The sequence below is a fragment of the Ursus arctos genome, unplaced genomic scaffold, assembly GCF_023065955.2.
Source record: "Ursus arctos isolate Adak ecotype North America unplaced genomic scaffold, UrsArc2.0 scaffold_3, whole genome shotgun sequence".
Classification (NCBI taxonomy): domain Eukaryota; kingdom Metazoa; phylum Chordata; class Mammalia; order Carnivora; family Ursidae; genus Ursus; species Ursus arctos.
In genome coordinates, this window is record NW_026622985.1 from 97,347,559 (window position 1) to 97,370,881 (window position 23,323).

The 23,323-nt window shown below is 40.0% G+C and overlaps 1 protein-coding gene across 33 annotated transcripts in view; it reads right to left on the reverse strand.

Annotated features, from left to right (window-relative positions):
* The window catches only part of KMT2C (lysine methyltransferase 2C), a 272,539-nt gene that overhangs the window by 21,825 nt on the left and 227,391 nt on the right, over nt 1–23,323 (reverse strand). For 30 of the 33 annotated variants that reach the window (XM_048212977.2, XM_048212974.2, XM_048212973.2 and 27 more), the window contains 9 exons: nt 21,372–23,252; nt 20,497–20,789; nt 17,378–19,203; nt 16,148–16,259; nt 13,047–13,125; nt 11,402–11,465; nt 9,260–9,492; nt 4,855–6,543; nt 376–588 (listed from right to left, as the gene is read on the reverse strand). In XM_048212977.2, coding sequence (XP_048068934.2) covers nt 376–588; nt 4,855–6,543; nt 9,260–9,492; nt 11,402–11,465; nt 13,047–13,125; nt 16,148–16,259; nt 17,378–19,203; nt 20,497–20,789; nt 21,372–23,252 — 6,390 coding nt within the window. The remainder of the gene's footprint in view (nt 1–375; nt 589–4,854; nt 6,544–9,259; nt 9,493–11,401; nt 11,466–13,046; nt 13,126–16,147; nt 16,260–17,377; nt 19,204–20,496; nt 20,790–21,371; nt 23,253–23,323) is intronic. The other 3 variants (XM_057304572.1, XM_057304568.1, XM_048212998.2) reach the window with 1 other exon arrangement.

Genomic DNA, 23,323 nt, shown 5'->3' on the forward strand with positions numbered 1-23,323 from the left:
ACCTTCCGTAACAACTACAAAGCTGTAAGAATAGAGTTTACTGTGGGGAGACCAGCAGCTGCATTTCCTTGCATCCAGAGTCACAAGTAACACGGACAGTTTTTCTTGGTGCTGAGGCTGCTCCTTCTGAACACAAGTAAACCTTGATCATCTAATTCCAGCTATCTTACTGCCATTTTCAGGTGCCAATAGGATATGGCGCAGTTCTGCTTGCAATTAGGAAATCTACTAGACTCCTTGTTGAGACATCATTTATCCTTGTAACTACTTAAATTAGGAAATACGGTGATAAAGAGAAAATTTCCGTTTAACAGGGTTGAAAAAGCATCTGATGCCTCACTTGACTTTCTAAAGGAGCTGCTCCAAGCGACTCACCTGCTTCAGGTGGGTAAAGGTGTCGGTGGTGGAGTACACAGCTTGTTTCTCCTCTTCATCCTTCTTCCTTTTCTTGGAGCGAGGCGCAGCCTTCTCCCCTGTCCTCTGAGCCCGTTTGCTTCGAGGTTTCTTGGTTTCACTTCCTCCATCTGTTTTTGGCAATTGGTTGTTGCCACATCCAAAAACACCTTGCATTTGAGCCCCCAAAGTTTGCTAATACAATTGGAAAGGTTAAGAGATAAGTGAACTATTCACATGCTGGATTTTGCAGTTCATGCTAATCCAGTTCCAGCCTATGACACATATTCCTAACAGGGGTACTAAAAGTTGAGGAAAGGCAGTGGCCTCAAATGGTCTGTTTTCTGAAATATCATCCCCTTTTCAAACATTATTCTCAAGTACAAAAATTGTTCAGCTGCAAAGCTTGTGGAAAGAGCAGAATTCTTAAGTGTGGCTACTTTCCCTCTCAGAGCAAGCATTGCTCCTCAGGCAGGAGCACGCGGGTGCCAGTGTAGACCAGAGCTCCGCGGCCCTGCTCTCTGGAGGCTGTGGAGGAAGGCGTGCTCTAAGCCAGATGGCCGTAACAGCCCCTGCACCACAGTCTTGGGGAGTTATTCTGTGTTCCCCTTAGGGAAGGGTGAAATACAAGGACTGCAGAAACAACAGGTAAGTTCCACAGCCCATGCACCTTCAGTGAGAGGAACAGCTAGCCTCAGATCAATAAAAACAAACAGCACTGGTCATCCAAATTAGCTCATGATCACAGATGTGACTGAGTAACAACTGCTCTATACTTAAAGGCAATGAAAGGGCCTACGTATATGCTAGCAAATAAACCCTTTTCAAAAACAACAACAAAAACCTTTCTTTTTACTTAGTGGCTAAGAAGAAGTGAGAATAAACCAGTCCTTGAAGAGGTTCTTAAAGGTACTGCTATCAATACCTAAAAATATGGGCATTTTTTTTAGGGGCCATTATTTCTAAACTTTACAGTTACACTTTGCTAGACAGGTAACTACAGTTGCTAGACTTATTTTGATGTATTCGGGACTGAATCTTTGAGGGTTTGAAGATTATAGTTTCCAGTTTTATTCTAAATGGCTTGAAGCATGCGTGGCAACATTTTTCTGTAAAAAGCCAAATAGTAGTATTTCAGGCTCTGCAGTCCATACAGTACCTATCGTAACTACTCAACTCTGCCCTGGTACTGCCAAAGCAGCCACAGGGCATTCATCAATGAACAAGTGTGGCTGTGGTCCAATAAAACTTTTTAAGTTCATGGACACTGAACTAGAATTTCATATAATGTTCACATGATGTGAAATATTACTCTTCTTTACGTTTTTTTCAACCATCTGAAAATGTAAAAACCATTCTAAGCTCAAAAAAGAAAGGGTAAAAGATCTAAGCAGGCTCAAACTACCCACCACAGGGCGAGATCAATGGTTCTCAAAAAGTAGTGCCTGGAGCGGCAAAAGAAGCACCACTTAGGTGGGGCTGGTTAGAGACGCACACTCCCTGGCTGCACTCCAGACTTACTGAGATCAGAAACTCTAGGAGTGAGGCCCAGCGCCCTGTGTTTCAACAAGCCCCTTAGGTGATTCTAATCTATTAAAGTTTTGAGAACCACAGGCCTAGAACTGTGTGCGTCTCCATATTCATATGCATATGAATCATGTGGGATCTTATTAAAAAACACATTCTGATTGGTAAGTCTCTGCTGGAGAATAACATTCTGTGTTTCTTAAAAAGTTCCCACGTAAGCTCAATGCTACTGATCCCCAAGGCTGCACCTGGAGTAGCAAGGACCTAAGAATTTCTTATTGGCTTATAAGAGATTAATAATGTAGTTCCTTATTAAGTATGTTTGAGTCAAGCACTTTAAGTGCTTTGCAGACATTATCTCAAATCCTCACAATTACCCAAAAAAGCAGGTATTACTGCATTTCAAAGAATACTTCTAATTATTGGAGAGCACAAAGGTTAAAAATTATCCAAATATCTGAGATAAAAAGTTAACATTTTAGTGTATCTGTGTTCAGTCTTTTACCTACGCCTACATATATTGTGTTAAAACACAATAGACACACTTTGTATTCTTTTATTTTAGTGGCTTGAGATTGTTTCCCATGACATTAAACATTCATATATAGCATAAATTTTAGAGGTTGCAAAAAAATAAAAAATCTCATTCAGATATAGCTTTATAGAAATAATAATTTAATCAATAACTACTGCGCTAAACTTATTTTCTTTCTCTTAAATTCTCTCATTTTTTATTAGTAGACAAGACATTAGTTATTCATGTAGTTACATCTTTGCATATTTTAGAATTTTATATTCCTTATGCCAGATTCCTCAATACGTAATTATAAGGTCAAAGGTATGCACCTTTTCCAGACATTACCAGTAGAATGTGTTTTAAACTCTTAAAGATTGCAGAAACCCTACATAATAGGGAATAGTATTACTCCTGCTGTGTAGATGAGGAAATCAAGGTACAGAAAGGGCCGAACCCACCCAGACCATCATCCCGGTAAGTGATGACACATGAACTTAATTCAGGCTGAGTAGTAACCTCATAATCTTTCCAAGAAGGCTCTACCACTCACTGCACAGCAACCGGAAAGATGCTCTTTTCCTAACCCCAACTTACGTGTAAAGAAACAGACTCACCAAGGAGGAAAACCTGGTCTATCCAACTACTGCCACAGTAATTTTGCCTGGAGTGTGGCTAGAAAGTAAATGGGATTTCATCACTTGTAAACTGGGGATAATAAGTGTTCCTGCCATATGACTAAATGATATCTCGGGCAAATGCTCAGCATAGGATACCTACACCTGGAATATGGTAAGGCATCATTACCCCTGGTAATAAGGCACCTGACCCCTTGCCACCCTCCTAAATGGATATGAGAATATGTGGCACAGTCCAAACACACACACACACACACACACACACACACACACATATATATATATATATATATATATATATATGAATATATGATCTCATTCCTTTTCCTATCATAATATCCTCTCTATATAATGCAATCATCAGTATTAAGACTTAGCTTCAATTCCATACACTGAGTACTTCTTATGTGCTAATACTGTATTAAGTACTGAGAATACAAAGGTGTTCAAGAAGCAGGCTATGCCCTTCAAGAAGCTAATCAAGTGGTATTATAAAAACTGCTATGTGAGCATATGGGCACCGACACATCTGAGAACGGCTGAGCTGAGAGAGGTCTAGGGAAGATGATTCTAGAACTGAATTTTAAAAGAAAAGAAGACATTGGCCAGATGTAAAAAAAGAAAGGAGAGCAACAGGCAGAATCAGCAGCATATGGCCACACGTGGCAAGGTGAAATCAGAAAGACCTTCAGAGGATTGCCAAGTAGTTCAGTATTCCTAGGGACACAGACGCAGTGGAGAGAGTGGTTAGAGACTGGGCATATTTGGTGGTGACAAATAGGACTAAAAAAATATTACTGCTAAAGTTTACAAAAGTTACCTGAATCTATCAAGCCAGTACTCAATCTCTACAAAATGGTCCAACACACAAATAGGAGAAAACAAAGAGTAAGACAACACTTGCTGAAAGAACGGCTTCATTAACAAACCTTAAAATTGAAAATCTGAACAAAATACACCACTTCACCCCCACTCAATTAAAAAATGAAAACTGTAAAATCCCAACTGAGAAGCACTACAGCGAAAGCTTAATGAATACACCAGTAATGGTACTGCAGCTTCTGAAAGATAAGGAAGCAAGAACATTCAAGCAGACCAACTCTTACAACCCAGAAACCCCAGTTTGGGAAATATCTCAAGGAAGTTCACTGAAACACAGGGGATGGAATCTTGTAAAGGTATATTTACAAAGAACCTCTTTATACCAAAAAAAAAAAAAAAAGCAAACTCAATGTTTTGAGGGCAGAATATTGAGACACAGGAAACCATAAAGATAAAATAGTAACTTAAAGGTAAAATAGTGTAAGATTCCATTTGTATTAAATCAGGTATTAATACATTGGAACGCAATGGATTCCCAACATGGGTTACCCCTGAGAGTCCCCACAGAATTAACGGGTACAGGAGCTATCTTCTGTATTTCAAAGAGATTAATGGAAACTGCATACTTATTTGCAATAAAGATACACAGACATTCACTCTTTGCTTCAGTTAGATCAGCTCAATGTGGTAATAATCAGCTGACAGGCATGTGTTACATATGAAATGTATTAGTACACGTCTTTGATTTTTGAAGAAAAAGTAAACAAATTATTACTTAATATGGTTTATGGGTGTGTGAGTCAAAACATGGGCTCCTCAGAGGTAGAAATAACATTAAAATTTGTCCTTTAAAAAAAGTTGTCCTTGTTGAAATTAATATCGTGGTTGGCACTAATCTGTAACTGTAACTTAAAACAAAGGGGAGACAAGGAAGTTGTCGTTTTCAGGGAGCACACTTACCAATCCTTCGACTGGGTTCTGCCTCTCAACGAGTTTGTTATCCTTTGTACAGTCGTCTTCTGAACAAAAGCTGCCTTCAGGTTTTTGACTTAAAAGGGAAGATGATTTTTTATTTTTCAGCAGATGCTTCAGAAGTTCATTGCCCGAATCTCCCTTGGCAGCAGGGGCCCCAGACGCCTGGGGAGGACTCTGCCCCGAGGGGACAGGACCAGCCACAGCTCTTTCTTCGGCCCTGCTCCCCGTCTGCCCCTCCAGTTCAGGCCCATCTTGGCGCGGGCACCGCTGCGGCTCAGCTGCCTCTAGTTTGACCTCTTCGGCGGCGGCAGGGGTTTCCATGGAGAGCTTATCTGCCTCCAGGTTTGCAGAAGGCTGTGGATTTGGAGTTCCCTGTGATAAATCACTGTGGGGCAGCTTGTTTTCCAACTCTGGACACAGCTGGCCGGCTGCCGTGTTGGGAGTTGATGGGCAGACGGGCTCCGCTGACTCAGGTTCGGCTTGGGGAGGAAGCTCGCCGGGTGTGTTCACTGTAGGCGTGGAGGTAGTTTCTGAGATACTTGGGGTCGGTGGAGCAGTTATATCTGAGTGAGGGGTGGACGGCGCCCTGGTGGATTCCACATCCTCATCTTTCTTCTTCTTTCTTGTTCTTTTCTTTTTCCCTTTTTCTTCTGGGATTATGTCAGAATACAGCTGGATGAGGGACTGGGCTGATCCTGGATAACCTTGTCCATGGGTTGCTGCAGGGTCTTGGCCACAAGGGAGACTGCTAGTAGCTACTGCAGGTGCCGCAGGTAAAGCAGGTGTAAAAGGAGGCCTCACTGGGGACTGCTGGAAGCTGGCCCCAGAAAGACCTCCATGTACCTGCTTGACAGAATGGAAATTTGGGCTTCCACCAGGAATTGATGGTGAATCAGGAACAAAGGAGGGAGGTCCTATCTGCCTTCGCTCATTGGTTTGCATGAAAGTCTGGGTAGGAGGGGAATTAATAGATCCCTGTTGTATAGTCTGCTGCTGTGAGCCCTGCCCCATTTGCTGTTGGTGCTGTGGAGACTGCGGAAGGGGCCTGGGAGGCTGGGGGAAGTCACAAGGCAGGTCAGAACTGTAGAACGGAATCTGGGAGCGCAGCGGGCCATGCGGCTGCATCCCCACCCCCTGCTGCAGAGCTCTCTGTCTGTCTACCTCTTGCATGAGCTGGATTCGTTGTCTTTCCTGCTGTTCTCGTAAACGTTCCTTTCGTTCCCGTTCCTGGAAACTTTCACTGAAGGGGTTATTGTCATCAAATTCCACCCGTGGTGGTGGTCCACTCTGTGGATTTGCACTGGACACCGTCCCTGGTGCTGGTGTGCAAGTTCTTATTGGTAACTGGGCAACAGGAGGCTGAATCCTAGCAGGATTGAGGGGGAGGTGGGCAGGAGCACTGGTAGGCTGCCACCCAGGTAAACTAGGCATTCTAGCAGGGCTGGTGTGCCCTGAAATGACTGCTGTGTGCTGCTGGTGCTGCAGCTGCTGTGGCACCATGGGGAAGCTGGGCTGGCTCATGGCAGGTGGGGTGGCACCTGGAACTAGGGGTGGCTGGGGCTGGACACCTGGCATTACGGTAGGCGGGGCCATTGCACACTGCTGCTGCTGCTGCTGCTGCTTGATCCGGTAATCTTCAATCAGCTCGGCATGCTCTTTCTGTTGCTTACGGATCTGGAATCATAAAGTTAGGCTTACTCATCTATTTATACTGCAGGTATCGAACTACATCACTGGCTGATGATTACAGTGGGGGTTATATATAAGGCAGATTTTGCAGAGGCAAAAGTATTTTGCTTAGGCAGTGGCAAAAATCACAAAAATTGGATCAATAAGCACTAACTAAAGACTGCCAATCTTTTTAAGAATAGCATTTTCCTAAAGTCATTTGTAAAATTTCTTTACATAAACCAAAAACAAATTCGAAATACATTTTTCTGAAATACATATTTTAAAAGCCTTACCACAAAAGTCATAAACTATTTAAGTGACACATCAAAAAGTAAGATAAAACAATAAACAGGTCAGCGAACTGACCTGCCTGAGAACTTACATTAATACACACGGTTAGAATAACCAAGATTTAACTCAAACTTGAACCACTTAAACAAGTTAAGATTTCATTGCTTAAGTATACAAAAATCACAGAAGATATTAAAACAAGATGAAATACTAGCAGGTACACCACTCTGCCCCCAGGTTAAAACAACTAGATTGATGAAACTCTTCGGATTTAAGGGATCACATAATCAAATTCTAATTTCTAAAAAACATCCGAAACTCTGAGGTAGTATTTTAAATAGTTCCTAATCTGCTCCTAATATAATGACTGACTTGTGTCCGTTAATTCATTCCAAAAACCCTTATGCCACGATGTACCAGGTGCTACGGACCAATCTCAGTAACGATGCAACCCCCGTCCTCGAGATGCACTTGCTCGGGAAGGGCAGGAAGCGAGGCCCGGTGCTGCACGTGTCCTCTGTAACCACCCAACTTTATATGCACACTACACTAGCACACCAAGCCCAGCAGTTCTCATTGTTTTTCAACTTATTTTCTTTAGTTTCTCAGACAGACTGGCAAGCTCTCTGCACATAATGGTTTTGGTGGGTCTCCAGTGGCTGCAGAACTATCTAATTTTCTTCTTTCCTGACCAGGTGCCTGGCTGGAACTGAGGAATTACCATGTGACTGGTGAAGCAGGAGGAGTACACAAAGAGTACCTAGAACAGTATTAGCAATACAGAAAGAGGGTCATCCATGCCTTTCCCATGACATTTTAAAACACTTTTAAACATGTTATCAGTTGCTTATCTTAATGAGATTACACTGGATTGTTGGCAACTATACAGTAACAGATGATGTGTTCCATTTTCCAAGTACAGTATTAGCTTCTACATAGGATTTGATTCATGGATATGCAAAAGCCAGGCCCTCATCATAAGGAATTTATAGAAAGACACCAGAAGGCAATAAAAGTGCTAAAATTAATTTATAAGAAATACCTATCATTAAAAGAATTTTACTTGCAACAAACATGGACCCACAGAGTAAATTTAGAGAGAAGAACTCTCTCATTTCAGAACTGTCCTAGTCTTAAACAATAGGGATTACATTACAACCACCTTACTGTTGGCACCTTACTGTGGTAGCTACAGCTTGGATATGAGACACCTGAACCAAAAAATCCCTACCCCGATAATCAGCTAGGAGCCAACATGTCACCTACCTCTGTGATGACTCAAGAGAGTCTTGTTGTGTAAATGGTGGCAATACTAGCTCCTTCAGAAAGTTGTAGAGAAGGTTAAGTAAGACGACATATGTGAACGTGTTTGCCAGACTCCAAGTTTTATTAAGTCAATCTACTCTGGACCCCTCCTTTCCTACTATTACCATCTGGATTACTTTTCAATTTTCTTTAAAAAACTAAAATTGTTAAAAGTAAAACTGACGTTTTTGGGTGTACAATTCTGTGAGCTTCACCGCACATAGAGATTAGCGTAGTCAGCACCACAGTTAAGATTCGTAAGAGTTCTATCACCCCAAAAAATGTCCTCATGCCACCCCTTTATAGTCAAAACCTCCTTCCCCCATCCCTAAGCCCTGGCAACCACTAACCATTGTCCATTCTTGTAATTTTGTCATTTCAAGAATGTTATGTAAGGGATTAGCTTCTTTCACTCAGAAAAAGGCTCCTGAGATCCATCCAGGCTGTTCTCTGTATCAGCAGCTTGTGCTTGTTTATTACTATTTCAGTGTATGGACATACCACAATTTGTCCAACTATTCATCACTGAAGGCTACCTTCGTGTTCCCAGTTTTTGGTGACTGTATGAGTAGAGCTGCTACAAATATCTGTACACAAGTTTTTATGCGAACCTAAGTTTTTAATTCACTTCGATAATAACTAGGAGTAGACTCTTAACCCATTTTGAACACTACTAATGTTTTACTTTAAACAAAAATTTAAATTTTACTTAAGTATAATTGTTATTTCAGTATGAGCATTTTGAAAAACTTCTGGCTTATAATGGAAGGTTAATAGCAAAATGGTTTCATGTGGGGTGACTGGGTGGTTCAGAGGGTTAAGTGTCTGCTGCCTTCGGCTCAGGTCGTGATCTCGGGGTCCTGCAATCAAGCCCACTGCTGAGCTCCCTGATCAGTGGGGAGTTTGCTTCTCCCTCTTCCTCTACCATTCCCTCCCACCCCATTTGTGTTCATGCACTCTCTCTCTCTAATAAATAAATAAAATCTTAAAAAAATGATTTCATTTTTCAGGAATGCATCTTTTAAATAAGATATCCCAATGTATTTTAAAACCAAAATATTGAGAAGAAATAATAATAAAAACATCCCACATGAAAAAGGATAACCAGATTGCTTCAAATTACCTGTTCTAGCTGTTTCTGAACCATGCTTTGCTGTTCAGTAACATGCTTGAGTTGTTCTGCATCCTCTTCTGGAAATTCACGCCCAGCTTTCTTGGCAGTACGTTGTTTTGCTGAAAGGGCCTTCTTAGATTTTCTGTGTGCACCAATTTGTTCTTCAAGATATTTCTGCTGCATCTGAAGAAGCTGTTGGGTCTCCTGAAGCCATTCTTCATACTGTTTACGCTGTGAATCATCTAAGGAAAAAATGAAAAATTCATCTGTGTTAATTTTCTAAAGGATCCAATAATGTAAAAGTTATACAAATCCATTTTGTTAGGAAATGCAGTTTCACCATGACCTTGTAATAGGTGTCATGAAAACATAATACTAAATATTAGACCACAATGTAACTATCAAATAGGAGACTTTAGAAAAATATTTATTTGAGGAAACCAAAAAAATGCAGGTTCTTAGTACACACGTTAACTTCATACTTAGAAATACTACAAATCCAATCTTTGAAAAACAGAAGACTTTTATCTAATGGAATGCTTTTCACTACTGAATTATGAAATTCTCTAACCCACATTCCAAGGCATCTATTAGGTTATATGTGTATTGTATTAATTCAACTTTACAGAATGTAAATATTTTGGGTTTTTTAAAAGACATTTTTGGAAATGTTTTGTTTTGAAGAAACAAAGGTAGGTATACTACTAAGGTACCAGAGCATGGATCAGGTATCATTTCCCATGCTGATTTTCCTAAGTTGGTAAGATTTTTCCTATTTTTTAATAGTGAAAAAATATCCTTAACTTTGAGGAAGGGAACCTAAACTCTTTTAGAACGGACCAAAATGCAGTCTACGTTTTATAAAGGAAATCCGTAAGTTAAAAACATCAGTAACTTTTATGAATTTTGTAGTTTATATTTCTATAAATAAGCAAAGATATGGAAAAATTATTAACCATGTAAAATCTTTTCTACTTTTATGACTGTCATAAGTATCTCCCCAAATAGTTATATCTCTTCATTTTGTACCAATATTCCTTCTTTATTCTTTAAGGGCACTTTACGTCACTGATGCCAAATCCCAAAAACAAAAAACAAAAAACAAAAAAAATCATCTTATGGTAGTAAAATTCAAAATATACCTTTTTGACTCACTATTAAGACAAAGAAATGAATAAATACAATTCCAAGAAGGACATTAGCTGAAAAATTACATCAATGATAACAGAATATTGTCATACAATAAGAATCCAACCAAAGCCAATGGGCACAATAAAGCCAGAAAAAGCCAGTTGGTTATATAGTATACTTGTTTTTAATGCAAATATGTACTCAAATTATAATTATGATTAAATGCAGGGGTTAATTCCAAAAGGTCAGACTTTGGGTTTGTTCCTAAACCCAGAAGTTCCAGTACATGTATGAACTTGAAATCTAGTCTACTAAATTTGAAGGGCATTTTTCAAGAACAGGCTTTTTCACAAGATTTCAGAAGTTCTGCTTCTGGTAGAATGAGACCTACCGCAAGGAAAGCCTTTCTGGTTTCTGGAACCAGGAGAGCAGAGGTGAGCAAAATGAAAAATAATGGTGAAAAAAAAGTTAGCTAAACAGTCTGAAGATTTCAGAAAGGTTCAGTTTGGGGAGAACTTTAAATACTATCCTGAACCACCTTGGGACCCCTGAAGATAACTAGACAGGATTCCATGGCATCCTCCATCCTTGACCTTCACACCATGCTGCTAACCCAACTTATTTCTAAGCATATTCCCTTTGTTGTTCCCATTTAGTTTCCTTGTCACTTAGGCAGACAGTCATTAGAACAAGAAGTGGTTTAATTCTACAGATTGTAAAGTGCCCAATCTATACATAAAAACAGCAAGAACAATATTGAAGAGAATGGGGAAGATGGTTTTTCTGTATTAAAATATTGACCTCTAACTAGAATTCTTCATGCACAGAGAAAAAGAGCAATGAAAATACATGCCTTCAGGAACAGATGTCTAATAGGGCAGTGATGCTCCATAAAAGATGAGGGCACTTCGACTTAAAGTAACACATCTACACTAACTCCAATTTTTTTTTAGAAGAACACAAATATAGCGCAAACAAGCAATCCCCAGAGAACACATAACTTATTAGATTTATACTTACTGACAAAGCCTGGACCAAAATTTGGAGGATTAGGCCTAGAAATCTGATGTGTTATACTGCCATCCTAAAATAAGTAAAATTTACAAATAGGTTTATTCCACATTTCAGTTAAAGGGGGAGAAATTAAAAAATTTTTTAAAGATATAAAAAAAAAAAGAAAGAAAAAGAAATGGAAGGAAAAACCCCCTTAATTTCCTAAGACATCTTTAAAGCTTTGATTTTTTTACAAAAAGTAGGACGAATTTTGTGGTGACAAACTAATTTCTGAAAATTTAAAACTATCTCTGAACTGTTTTATTTTCTAGATTTTAGTTGAAAAACAATTATGTTTGAGGTAAGGGATTACTCATCAGAAATATAATATTAGGGCAAGTCAAATATCATTAGTACTTAGGTAGAGATCCACATAAACTCCCACTTTTTGATGAAATCTACCTGGCTTTTTCTGCAATTAAGACATAAATATGGGTTCCAGATTTACTTAAACCCACTGTATGACACAAAGTTATTTACAAATAAGAACCACTGTCTCTAACATGCACAAATAATAAAATAAATATACACTTATTAAGCATATTAGTCTTATTTCCTAATCAAATATCTTGTTTCTTCCAGGTAGACTGAATAAATAGTTATCAACCTAAGAATTCCCTGGCAACACTCTGATAAATAAAATTAACTTTGAAAAAACATTTACTCAGTTGTTACAAGTTCTGTTAGACATGAGCTGCACACAAGGTAACAGTTATCAATGTTACTAGCAGCCAGAACACTTCAGGTAATCCTTATAATACTGCAAAGCAGGTGGTGTTAACATCTGACAGATCAGAAAACAGGGGTTAAAGAACTTGCCCAATGTTGCACAGTAAATTCATAGTGGAACTGAGATTTTTTCTTTTTAACTCTGCTATGAAGTCTATGCTTTTTCCACTCTATCAGATAGTGCCTCTCTCTTCTTTTAATAATGAAAAGAATATAATTATCAGCACAGTAAATCTAAGGCACAACTGTCATGGCAAAAAAGAAAATTTCAAAAGACGTATAGTAAGTAGCTTTCTCTTTTTTTTCTTTCTAGGCAGGTAACTTGAAAAAAAAAAAAAACACCTTACGAAATGAACAGTTCTACTTTCCTGGACATTGCTTGACACTAAACATTTAAATATTACCCTGAAAGCTGATTATTGTGAATGGAAAATATCTTTAAAAACTAAATTATTCCAAGGAATAAATAGCAGGACATGACTATTGACAGCAAAGTAGAATGATTATAATAATTATTTTGCAGTTTATAGCAGTTTCTACACGTCATGGATTAATTCCAAAATGTAGGACATGAAAATGTTCTTGTGGAGTTGAAAGTAAATAAAAGCAAAGCCCCAAACCCTAAGCACTTGGTTTCCCTCCAAGTGACCTTCTAACTCGTAAATATAGAGGTCCTCTTCAGAAACTGTCAATTTTTTAACCTCAGTTTGGCTTTCCTTTAACAAGTAATAAAATGTCTTTATTTCTGCTGAGCCGAGAATGTACTCTGGCAGTGTTTTAAGGTTTCTACTGCTTTCTGAAAGTGGCCTCTCTAAGAGTAGGGTTTGGTGAGAAGCACAGGAAAGCGTGCCCGTCTCGGGTGACTAGTGACAAGCAGCAGTACCTGAGCAATCGCCTGTGGGAGGAGACTCTGCCCTTCACCAGTCTGCACTCCAGTCACGGACTGGCCCACAAAGGGGAACCTGTGAGAAGGAAGTACTATGTATCAAAATGATAGGCATTTAGAATGAAAATTAAGTGCTTAACAATTTCCTCTTCCAGGGGAGAAAGAGCAATGGCATCAAAACCATGTATGAAAGCCCCATTTTGTGATGTATGACCACGTTTAACCCTCACCCTGCGGCTCTGAAGTGTGGACTCTTTCTACTCCTGTTTCATTTATGATGAGAGGACGATTCAAAGATTACTTAACTTCTACCACAAGGACCAAGTGGCTGAGATAAGAAGCTAGGCTAGGCTGCTCCTGGGGTTTCACTCTTACAGGACTCACTATGCCTTAAAGTAAAATTAATTCAAGTCTTCATTTACTACATACATTCTTAGAAAATTATTTCTTGTTCCAATTATTATTGGTGGGGAGTGGGGGAATGGACAAAATAGGTGAAGCTGATTAAGAGGTACAATCTTCCAGTTATAAAATAAAAATAAGGGAGGAACAGGGAGGTAAGGATGTAAAGCAGAAGGAATATAGTCAATCACACTTTAACAACTTTGGTAACAGATGGTAACTAGACTTATCGTGGCGACCATTTCATAACGTAAATATCAAATCACTATGTTGTACACCTAAAACTAATATAATACCGTAAGTCAATTATTCTTCAATAAAAAAAATCTAATTAGTAGCTTATTTTGTATTCCAAAACAAAAGATGTATCTCAATTTAAAAGTTTCGTACATTTTTGCACATTTCTATATCTAATGTTAAAGCAAATCAAAAATCTGTCACTGACGAAGAACAACCCTATATTGTTAAAAATGTTTGGCAGTTGGTTAAGTGTCTGACTTTTGATTTTGGCTCAGGTCATAATCTCAGGGTCGTGAGATGGAGCCTGGCATTGGGCTTGGAGCCTGCTTACGATGCTCTCTCTCCTCTCCCCTGCCCCCCCCCCCATGAGCACATGCCCTCTTAATTAATTTGGCAAAATGTGACTTATTTTAATTAGAACTATAAAAACTTCATAGAAACATTACTGCTTTAATGAAAACACTTCCTCCAGAGTACCAAATGCTTTAATATAACAAGCATAATTTCCAAATTATATATCAAGTATTACACATCAGTATTTAGGTACTATTACAATTTAGAACATATGCTTTTTAATTTTTTACTCAGGTTTTTAAAATTTATATATTAACCTCCTGTCCCCATACAGCACTAATCTGGAATGATCTCTGGATCCAACTACCACTCACTGTCTATCATCCTCAATCAACACAGCACAGCACTTGAAGGAGGGACTATCACCACTTCTTCAAAGCACTCGGCAGAAGAGCAAACAACATCCTAAAACATACCAATGTATCAGTGCGTCTCTCACTGGTAGCGGTACCAATGCTGAAAGATCAGAGGTCTGATTCTGAGGCTCCTTTTTTTTTTTTTCTTAACTTGAGGTCCCTACTTTAAACTAAGTGCTGAATGAAATTAGCTTTTCCTTCTATTTTGACTACAGCAATAACTACACTATTACTAGCAGTACCATGACTTTATCACCAGTAGAATTCACATTACTTTCTTAACAAAAGTTGCTGCACATACCTAATTTGGTCACTTAGGTTCATCATCACATACTACGAAAAAATGGTAGGTATTAGACCTATTGCTAAATTTGTTAATGCATTAAGAAGCACATACACCATAATTTTAAAATTTAAATAACTGTATTTCAAATATAATTGATTTCCTTGTAATACTACATTTTTTGGTTTTGCATATAAAATGCTGAGAATTTAAAGGCTTCACTGGAATGTCAGCAATGTTCATGACAAAAAAAGTTAAAAACCCCTGTGACAGAGAAACTGTGGTAATACATGCTGTGTAATAATGAAAATCATTAGAAACCAGTACCTCTACTTTGATCTCAACAATGCTTCTTGACCATTTCCAAAGTATCTCAACAGCTGAAAAGAACTATACCTTTAAGGATTCCCAATTCACCTGAAATAACATGTCTATCTTAAATTCATGTAGATTTTCTTTCAATTCCATAATTATCCATATTCCCTTTTGTAAAAAAAAGTTCTGCAACAAGATAATTTGGCCAAACTGAGGCTCCATGCCCACTCTTTGACAGAGATTCTCGACTGCAACATCCGTGAGAATAATTCCTGGCGCTCATCAAAAATACAAATGCACTAGCACCATTTCCAGATACTCTGATTCAGGAGATCTGTGATCAACGCACTGCAACTTTTAAAAAACTACCACATAATTCTGATGGCGGCCCATAATCAAAACTTAAGAAAGACTGCCCAGCGGTTAACTAATATACCTTCAGGGGTATAATATACTCTAATTTCAGAAATCCAGAGTCTAACAACTCTTACAGTCCTGTTTAATGCATAATTTCCACTTTTCTGCTAACAGCGAAAAGACAAATTCTCCAACTGCTAACTTTCAACCATCCTCTTGACTTTTTCTTTCCTGATTCAAATTCAGTTTGGGGATATTTTATTTTAGAGATGAATTCACAGTTGCCTTAACCAATGAGGATCTTTACTGAAATGTCCCACTTTTTTCTCTTCATTATTCCTCTGATGGAATAAAAAATATTCACAGGCCTAAATAAGCTATCTTTTCTCAATACAACACTTAAATTTCTGTTTTCCTATTTCACCTTCTCATCTTCCTCTATTTTGGATGAAAGATCTCTGTCCCAAGCAGCCTTTAGTTAGATTAAAACTATTCTAAAAGCACTTAAGAGAACACACGTAAATACCCTGATTTCCTGATTAATCAAGTCAACCTTCCAACCTTCCCCTAATGTTTTCTTATGTTTAACTTGAAACTAACAGAAATTAAATCCTTACATTTGTAAAACATTTTACATTTGATCACATCCAGCTAACATCACAACCAATTTAAGTATTTATTGTTCATTCCTAGAATACAGGTTTTTGAGTTACTATATGCTTTTTCTAGGAACTAGTAATAATTCATGTACTTCTTGATGCACAGTAAAAATGAGAAACATCTTCACCTACCTGTTCATAACCATTGGTGGCATGCCCATATTGTTTTGTGCCATTACTTTATTTATGCCTTTAAGGGCCACCATTTTGGCTTTCATTATAGGATCTGTAATTGCATCAAAATCTAAAGAAGAAATATTTTAAAGTTACTTATTTCATAGTAGTTGGTTCAAGTAACACTAAGAGGTAATTTAACTATCACAAACATCATGTAATTTATAGACCCTTATTCCTTATTATAATAATCACTGTTAAAGGTTTCTGTACTGGGTAAGGAATTAGGAGATAGTAAAAACCTCATCCTGAATCTAACCTCATCTCAGTAATCTATACTTGCATAATGTTTGCATACCTCAGTCGTGCAAAAATCAGCACAAGAAGCGTGCCACATTTAAGGGAGACCGCGTAGCAATGATCTAAAGCAATGCAACTCCTTTCCATCCAACATTTTGCAATGCTGATCAGAATGGCTTCTTTAGTAAGAGAACATCACGAACAAGAAACTGCAGTTCTTTCCAACACTAAGGAATTCCACTAAGTCTAGTTACCGCTTTTTAAAAGAAAAATGTATCTATTTCCTGAGGGTATGCACCTTTGCAATAAGGATAGGCCACTGGAAAAAAGACTTCTTTGCATATAGATGAAAAAGAAATGCCCCCCCCCCCAATATGATAAAATTGGTGGTAATGCCTACAGGACAGAAGGTCAGTTTCACTGTTTAGAAGAAAGCCTTCCTTTGACATTTGCGCTTTTATTGCAAATTCTATTGGAGGCACTCAGGTATTTTAATTGCATTGCTATTTTATGGGGTTTTTTCCCCAAAATTAATAAGGTATTGGAAATAAAGAGCTTTACATGAAAAATTCTGCAAAGCATTTATCATACACCAAAGATGGCAAGAAGTTTATTTCTAACATACTTTCTTTAAATTCATCTTTCAAAGACTCTGAAAATACATGGTAATAATGGTTAGAGGGAACTGAAGGGAATGAGTCTGATTTCTGTTAAACAATACCATAAGTAATAGAAGCGAGAAGGTCTGAAACTCAGAGCTTTGAAATCTCTTGATCCCTGGGAGGAATCTAAAACTCTTAACTGCCTTCATTTTAAAGCTGAATGAGGAACAAAACTATGACCCTCATTGCTCTGGTCTGCACATAATTTTAATACCAAAATCCTGGAAGCTTACTGCACGCCACCCTAATGCCCACAGCAATTACTGAAATCCAAGGGAATTCTTACCGATATTAGGGAAGAATGGCTCTGACCGCTGACGAATCATGGCTTGCATCTGTCTCTGCTGTTGCTGTTCTTGTCTCTCTTGATCCAGAAGATCCTGCAGAAGTAGAGGCTGTTCCTCTAGAAGGAGGGGCCTCTCTCTGTTCTGCTGGGCTAATGTTTGCGGGATCATTAGCTGCTGGGGTCCAGACATGCCACTGGTACCAGACTGGTTTGTTAGAGGCACAGTTTGATTTGTGGGTTTTCCTGTCCCAAAACCGTGATTAACTGCAGACTGCCCCTGAATGAATCCTGGATTTACCTGCACACCCTGAGGAAAAGTATGGTTTACCCTAGAGACTACTGCCACATTAGAATTCATGGTGTTATCCAAAACGTGACCAGGTGGCGTCATCAAAGGAGGCGGCAAACTTGACACATGACTGGATGGTGAGGCTGGCAAAGTGGGTGGTGGAGACCCCAACGGCCTAATGTCTGCATTATCGGATTTTTCATTAGCAAGTAAACTTGAGAGAACTGGAGTTGACCCAGTTATGCTGCAAGAGTTTATTACGTCCTCAGCAGGCAGCTGAGCGGAGCCGCGAGTAGCACTTGTGCTGGAGCCAGCAGTTTCTCGATGAGCTCTCTTCTCAAGTGGGTCTGTATCACAGGACTGCAAGGAGGCCTTCTCTCCATCATTTACGTCTGTGTGAGCAGAAGCCTGTGAGCAGGGAGTGTCAACATTATCCTTACTCTCATCACTTTTCTCACTTTCACATTTGGCTTCCCCTTTAGAATTTGGAGACAGTACTTCTGTTTTTATCTCACTGGTACCTGTGGATTTTTTCCATGAAGAATGTTTATCAGGAGGAACCACAGTTTTGTCCTCCTGTTCCTTTTTTTTTGGTTCAATAGATACACATTGATTATCTATCTTATCATCAATTGGAACATTAAGGTCTAGTTCCTCATTAAACATGCTTTTCTTATCTCCTAGGTCAAGTTCTGGATCTGTATACGCAATGAGATCAAATTCTCCCGACTTTAGGAGGTCATCCAGGTTGGGATCATTAGTTTCCAAATTACCTAAAGTATCCAATTCATCTCCCTTGCCATCCTCTGTATCTAGATTTAAATTTTCAAGATCTTCATCATCCAAGTCTTTGACTTCAACCCCCTCAAGATCTTTAACATCTAGTTCCTTTACAGATGGGTCATCAGAATCAAGTTTTTCTTCAAGACCATCAGAAGACTGGGTGGTTATCTGTAAATTATCAGACGTTGTTTCAGCTGGTGTAGATGTTGACAAAGAGGCCTCTGAAAATTCACCACCTAAGGGATGACTTAGAGACCTCATGACCATAGAAGACGAATGCGCAGGATGACCTTGGTCTTGTTGAGATGGTGGCACTTGCTCCATATTTGGATGCAAAGGTAGCTGAGTCTGTAGACCTTGAGAAGGTCGTCTCAAGGGCTCTGTGTGTCTAGGGCCTGGAAAGTCGGGCCGGTGAATGAAGTTTCCATGTCTTGGATGAGAAGGTGCCTCTAGAACACTGCCAGGAGAAGCAGTGAAGGGCAACCGTGGCCTTCCATCAGGGGCCCTATGCCTCAATTCAATAAATGCTTGGCCCAGTATGTTATGCTGCTGGACTGGCAGACTCTGTGGTGGAAAATGCTGAGGAAGCCCAACTGGATTATTCATTTGTGAGTTATTTAAAGGCCTCGGCATATCTACAGATATCGATCTTCTCAGCTGCGGAGGAACCCCCGATCCTTGTATTTGTTGAGGAGGTACAAGGAAGCGTTCCTGACTTGAAAGGGTACCATGACTACCTCCCGGAAATCCAAATCTAAAAAAAAAAAAGAAGGTAAATTGTTAATATTACGAATCATATTGAATTTAGAGTTAGGTTGAAAAAGGGAGAGCTTTAGATTAAACTCATAAACAAAATAATGTTGCCAAATACAATGACTTAGCAAACAAAATTATCATCACCATTAGAAAGCACTTATAAAGTATCTACATGTAAGCAATTTTTGCTAAGTACCCTATAATGCTCACCATATGTAAGCTCTAAAGGCATATAACCTAAGACAACATAAACAAAGACAAACTAACTGCCAATAAGCAGATGGAATCAAATGTTTAGAAGTAAGCATAATACTGCTAGAGTTGAGTTAAGAGTCCCTTTTTTCTTTATTTAGGGAGGCTGTAAGGGAAGGCTGATATGGGGAGGGATGCTTGAAAAAGGCTGGTGGTCTAATGAATTATACCAGAGACACAGGCCTCTGTCCTTGAGAAGACAAAGGCACAGGTATGATGGCTGGATAGACAAATATATTTGCTTAAAAGGGATGAGGACAGGAGGCAGTAAGAAATAAAGAATGCTAGGCATCACCTGGAAAAAGTTAGCAGATGAATAAATTATAGGACTACTTTTATTATTTATACTATACCTCATTCTAGAAAGAATTAAAGGCAATTTATAAATAAATATGAAACAGAACAACAGGCATAAATTATAACTGAGGAAGAAAAAAGGAAAATCAAGTTAAGACTATAACATGGAGGTAGACATTAGACTTAAAAAAACACATACATGACAAAACCAAAGCATATCCTAAAGAATTCTCTATTACAACGTGTTTGGCTTTGACCCATGTACCAGCCATTTCACACAAACAAATTAACAATACCACTAACTTTACAACCTTCTCTCATCAAGAAAAGCTCCTAGGGGAAAACACCCTATCAATTTGGAAATCTCCAGTTATTTACAATGTAAATTAAAATGGAAAATTTGGGGAGAGGACAATATTCACCCCCCTGGCATCACAGAAAGCTTTCACAGAATGTGGCAATTATACGCTAGAGACCTGACTGGTTGATAAACTACTTCCCTGTGGCCACAATGTAAACCTAATACAGTCAGTACTTAATAACAGAGAGAAGGTTTTAACAGTCTGTGGAGTTCTCAGAGGTTAAAAAAAGAAAAATCCATGCCCTCTCATTAGTGGAAAATAACACTGATTACCTCTCAAAGGAATCAAAAAGTAAAAAGCACTAACAGTGTCTTAAGAGTAACGTCATTTTTCTACTTCCTTCTACCAGTTTAAATCTGGCGTGAAATTAAAAGCATTACCTAAATCCATGAGGTCTCATCCCCATACCAGTAACATCAGGAGGATAGGGTCCACGTGGATCTTTTGGGAAAACGGCATATCTTGGTCCTAGAGGAGGGACAACAGGTGATCTGATGTTCCCGGGATAGGGGGGTGGAGGCCTGCTAAAAGCCTGGCCGATGCTCTCGGGCTGCCAGTGCTGCAGGGGCGCCCCATGAGGCACTGCTGCTGGATCCTGTGACCCCTTCTCCTGTCGACCTGCCATCTTCTTCTGCTGCTGTTGCTGGAGAATGATTTCACGTAACTTCTGCCGCTGGATGGAGTGAAATGAAAATCACGGGGAATTCTTAAATATGCAAACTTTCAATTTTATGATTGTGTGGCAAGGAAAAGGATCCAAATTATTACTTTGTTCTTATAACCTGTTGAATAGTTAAGTATAACTGGTGTTTTATCAAACTTGTATTCATTGGGATATTTTAAGCATTACCATAATCACATATTGGAAATATTAGGACTTAAAAAGCCATTAGTTCATTATCAGAAATCCCCGAATAAGAAATTCTACAGAGGGGCGCCTGGGTAGCGCAGTCGTTAAGCGTCTGCCTTTGGCTCAGGGCGTGATCCCGGCGTTCTGGGATCGAGCCCCACATCGGGCTCCTCCACTGGGAGCCTGCTTCTTCCTCTCCCACTCCCCCTGCTTGTGTTCCCTCTCTCGCTGGCTGTCTCTGTCTAATAAAGAAATAAATAAATCTTTAAAAAAAAAAAAAAAAAAAAAATTCTACAGAATAAGATAAACTTTAACATCTATGTAGAAATTACTCGGTTTGATGAAATGAATAGCTTTCTCAAATAATACATTTAAAACATCTGTGAAGATACGGTATGTTTTTACCTGTCTCAATTTCTCTGTATCTGCTTGTGACATATTTACGGTATTCTGTGTATCAGTGACTCCTGAAGTTGGTACAGGTCCAGGAAGATGGGAGACACTGGAAAACTGCTGGCTTTGAGAACTCATTGGAGAGTTTGAAGGTGCACTGAAGCTCCCCTCTGATCCAGGCCTTGACTGATCAACAATATCATGAGCAACTTGACTTGTTCCAAAAGAGTCAGACTGAGATCTTGGAGTCATTGGAGGCTGATCATAAGGATCACGAGTAGCAGATGGGGAGACTCGGCTAAACGTGTCTGAAATACCAGGTCCAGGTGGCCTAGGCGTTTGGGAACATGCATCAGGTGGCCTTATCAATGGGCCAGATAAAGCTGCTCCTCGATTTTGTGCTGCTTGCAGGAAAGGATCCTGATTTGGCATGAGGACTGGTCTTGTCATTGAGGACCTAGTAAAACCCTCTGAAATCCTTGGCCTTGGTGTTGCTGGTGGTTGAGAGTAAGGAACAGAAATCCCAGGTCTTGGTGTTCCAGGGGGATGGGCATATGGATCCGAATGCCTCTGATTAGTGGCAGATGTAACAAACAAGTCTGCCTGTGTAGACGGCCTTGGGGTTGGTGGCTGCTGACTGTAAGGATCAATTGTGGGGGGCCGGGGAGTTCCAGGAGGTTGAGAGTAAGGATCTGGATTGGAGCGAGACGTTCCTGAGGGTTGGGAATAAGAATCTACAACAGGTCGTGGAGTTCCTGGGGGTTGGGAATATGGGTCCTGAGATGTTGGCCTTGATATGGTTCCAGGCTGGGAAAAAGCCCTTGAAGGATGGGCAAAAGATTCACTCACTGCTGGATGTGGGGTTAGGGGAGGCTGGCTATATGGGTCACTTGACTGGTTATGAGAGAAGTTATCTACAGGTCTTGGTGTCAAAGCAGGCCTTTCATAAGGGTCAAGAGACAATCGCCTTGGTGGCTGTGACACTGATCCGTAGGGGTTCTGGGAAGATGGAGGGGGCTGCATTGGAGTCTTGAAAGGTCCAGGACCACCATCAAGAGGGGCAGGTGTCAACAAGGGTTGTGCGTATGGGTCAGGTATCCGTTGTCTTTGAAACACATCTGTCCTAGGAGACGGTTTAGCAAAGTGATCATTGGTTCCAGCTGCTAGGGGACCTTTTGCAGTTTGTTCAGAAACTACAGGAGACCGGGGGAGGCCCAAGGGTTTGGGAAACTGCTCTGTCATGATAGGTCTAGGTGTGTCTGGAGGCTTTGCATAGGGGTCACTATTTGCTGTGGAGGAAGAACATAAATCTCTGACTGGGGATGGCCTGTTTGCTGTTGTTTCACTCATCTGAGCAGGCCTAGCTACTGAAGGGAGAGGGGCACAGTTGTCCGCCAGTGTAGCAGAATTTCTTCTGGGAAAGCTATGGCCCCCAGGAGGTGGTCTTGGGGTACCAACCATTTTTGCGTAAGGATCCATTGGCGATGGCGGTCGGGAGTGAGAAGATCCCGGTGAGAACACCTGCGGGGAGGCTGGCTGACAAGCCTGAGATTGCGGCAGGCCCTCCTGGACGGGCACGCGGGACGGGGTTGCCGCAGGGGGAGGAGCCTGTGGTTTTACAAACACATCATCTGAGGATGCCGAGGTGGGGGTGCTGGGCAGCTGCTTCGTAAAGTCTTTATGGAATGACTGTGCAGGAGACACATTTCCATTGCCAGGCTGGGGGGTCAAGGGGCTCTGCATCCCACTACTGGGTGTGTCTGAGCCGGACTGGGCCAGGAGGGGCTGGGCCCCAAACTGCTGCTGCTGCTGCTGCTGCTGCTCATTCTTGACCTGCTCGAGTTTCTGCGTGGCTTCAATTTTAGCCTGCTGCTTACTTTTCTGACGCATTTGCTGTGAAATAGGAAAGAAAAGGCAATCACATGGCTGAGAAAAAGAATGTAATGGTCAAGGGAGGAAAAAAG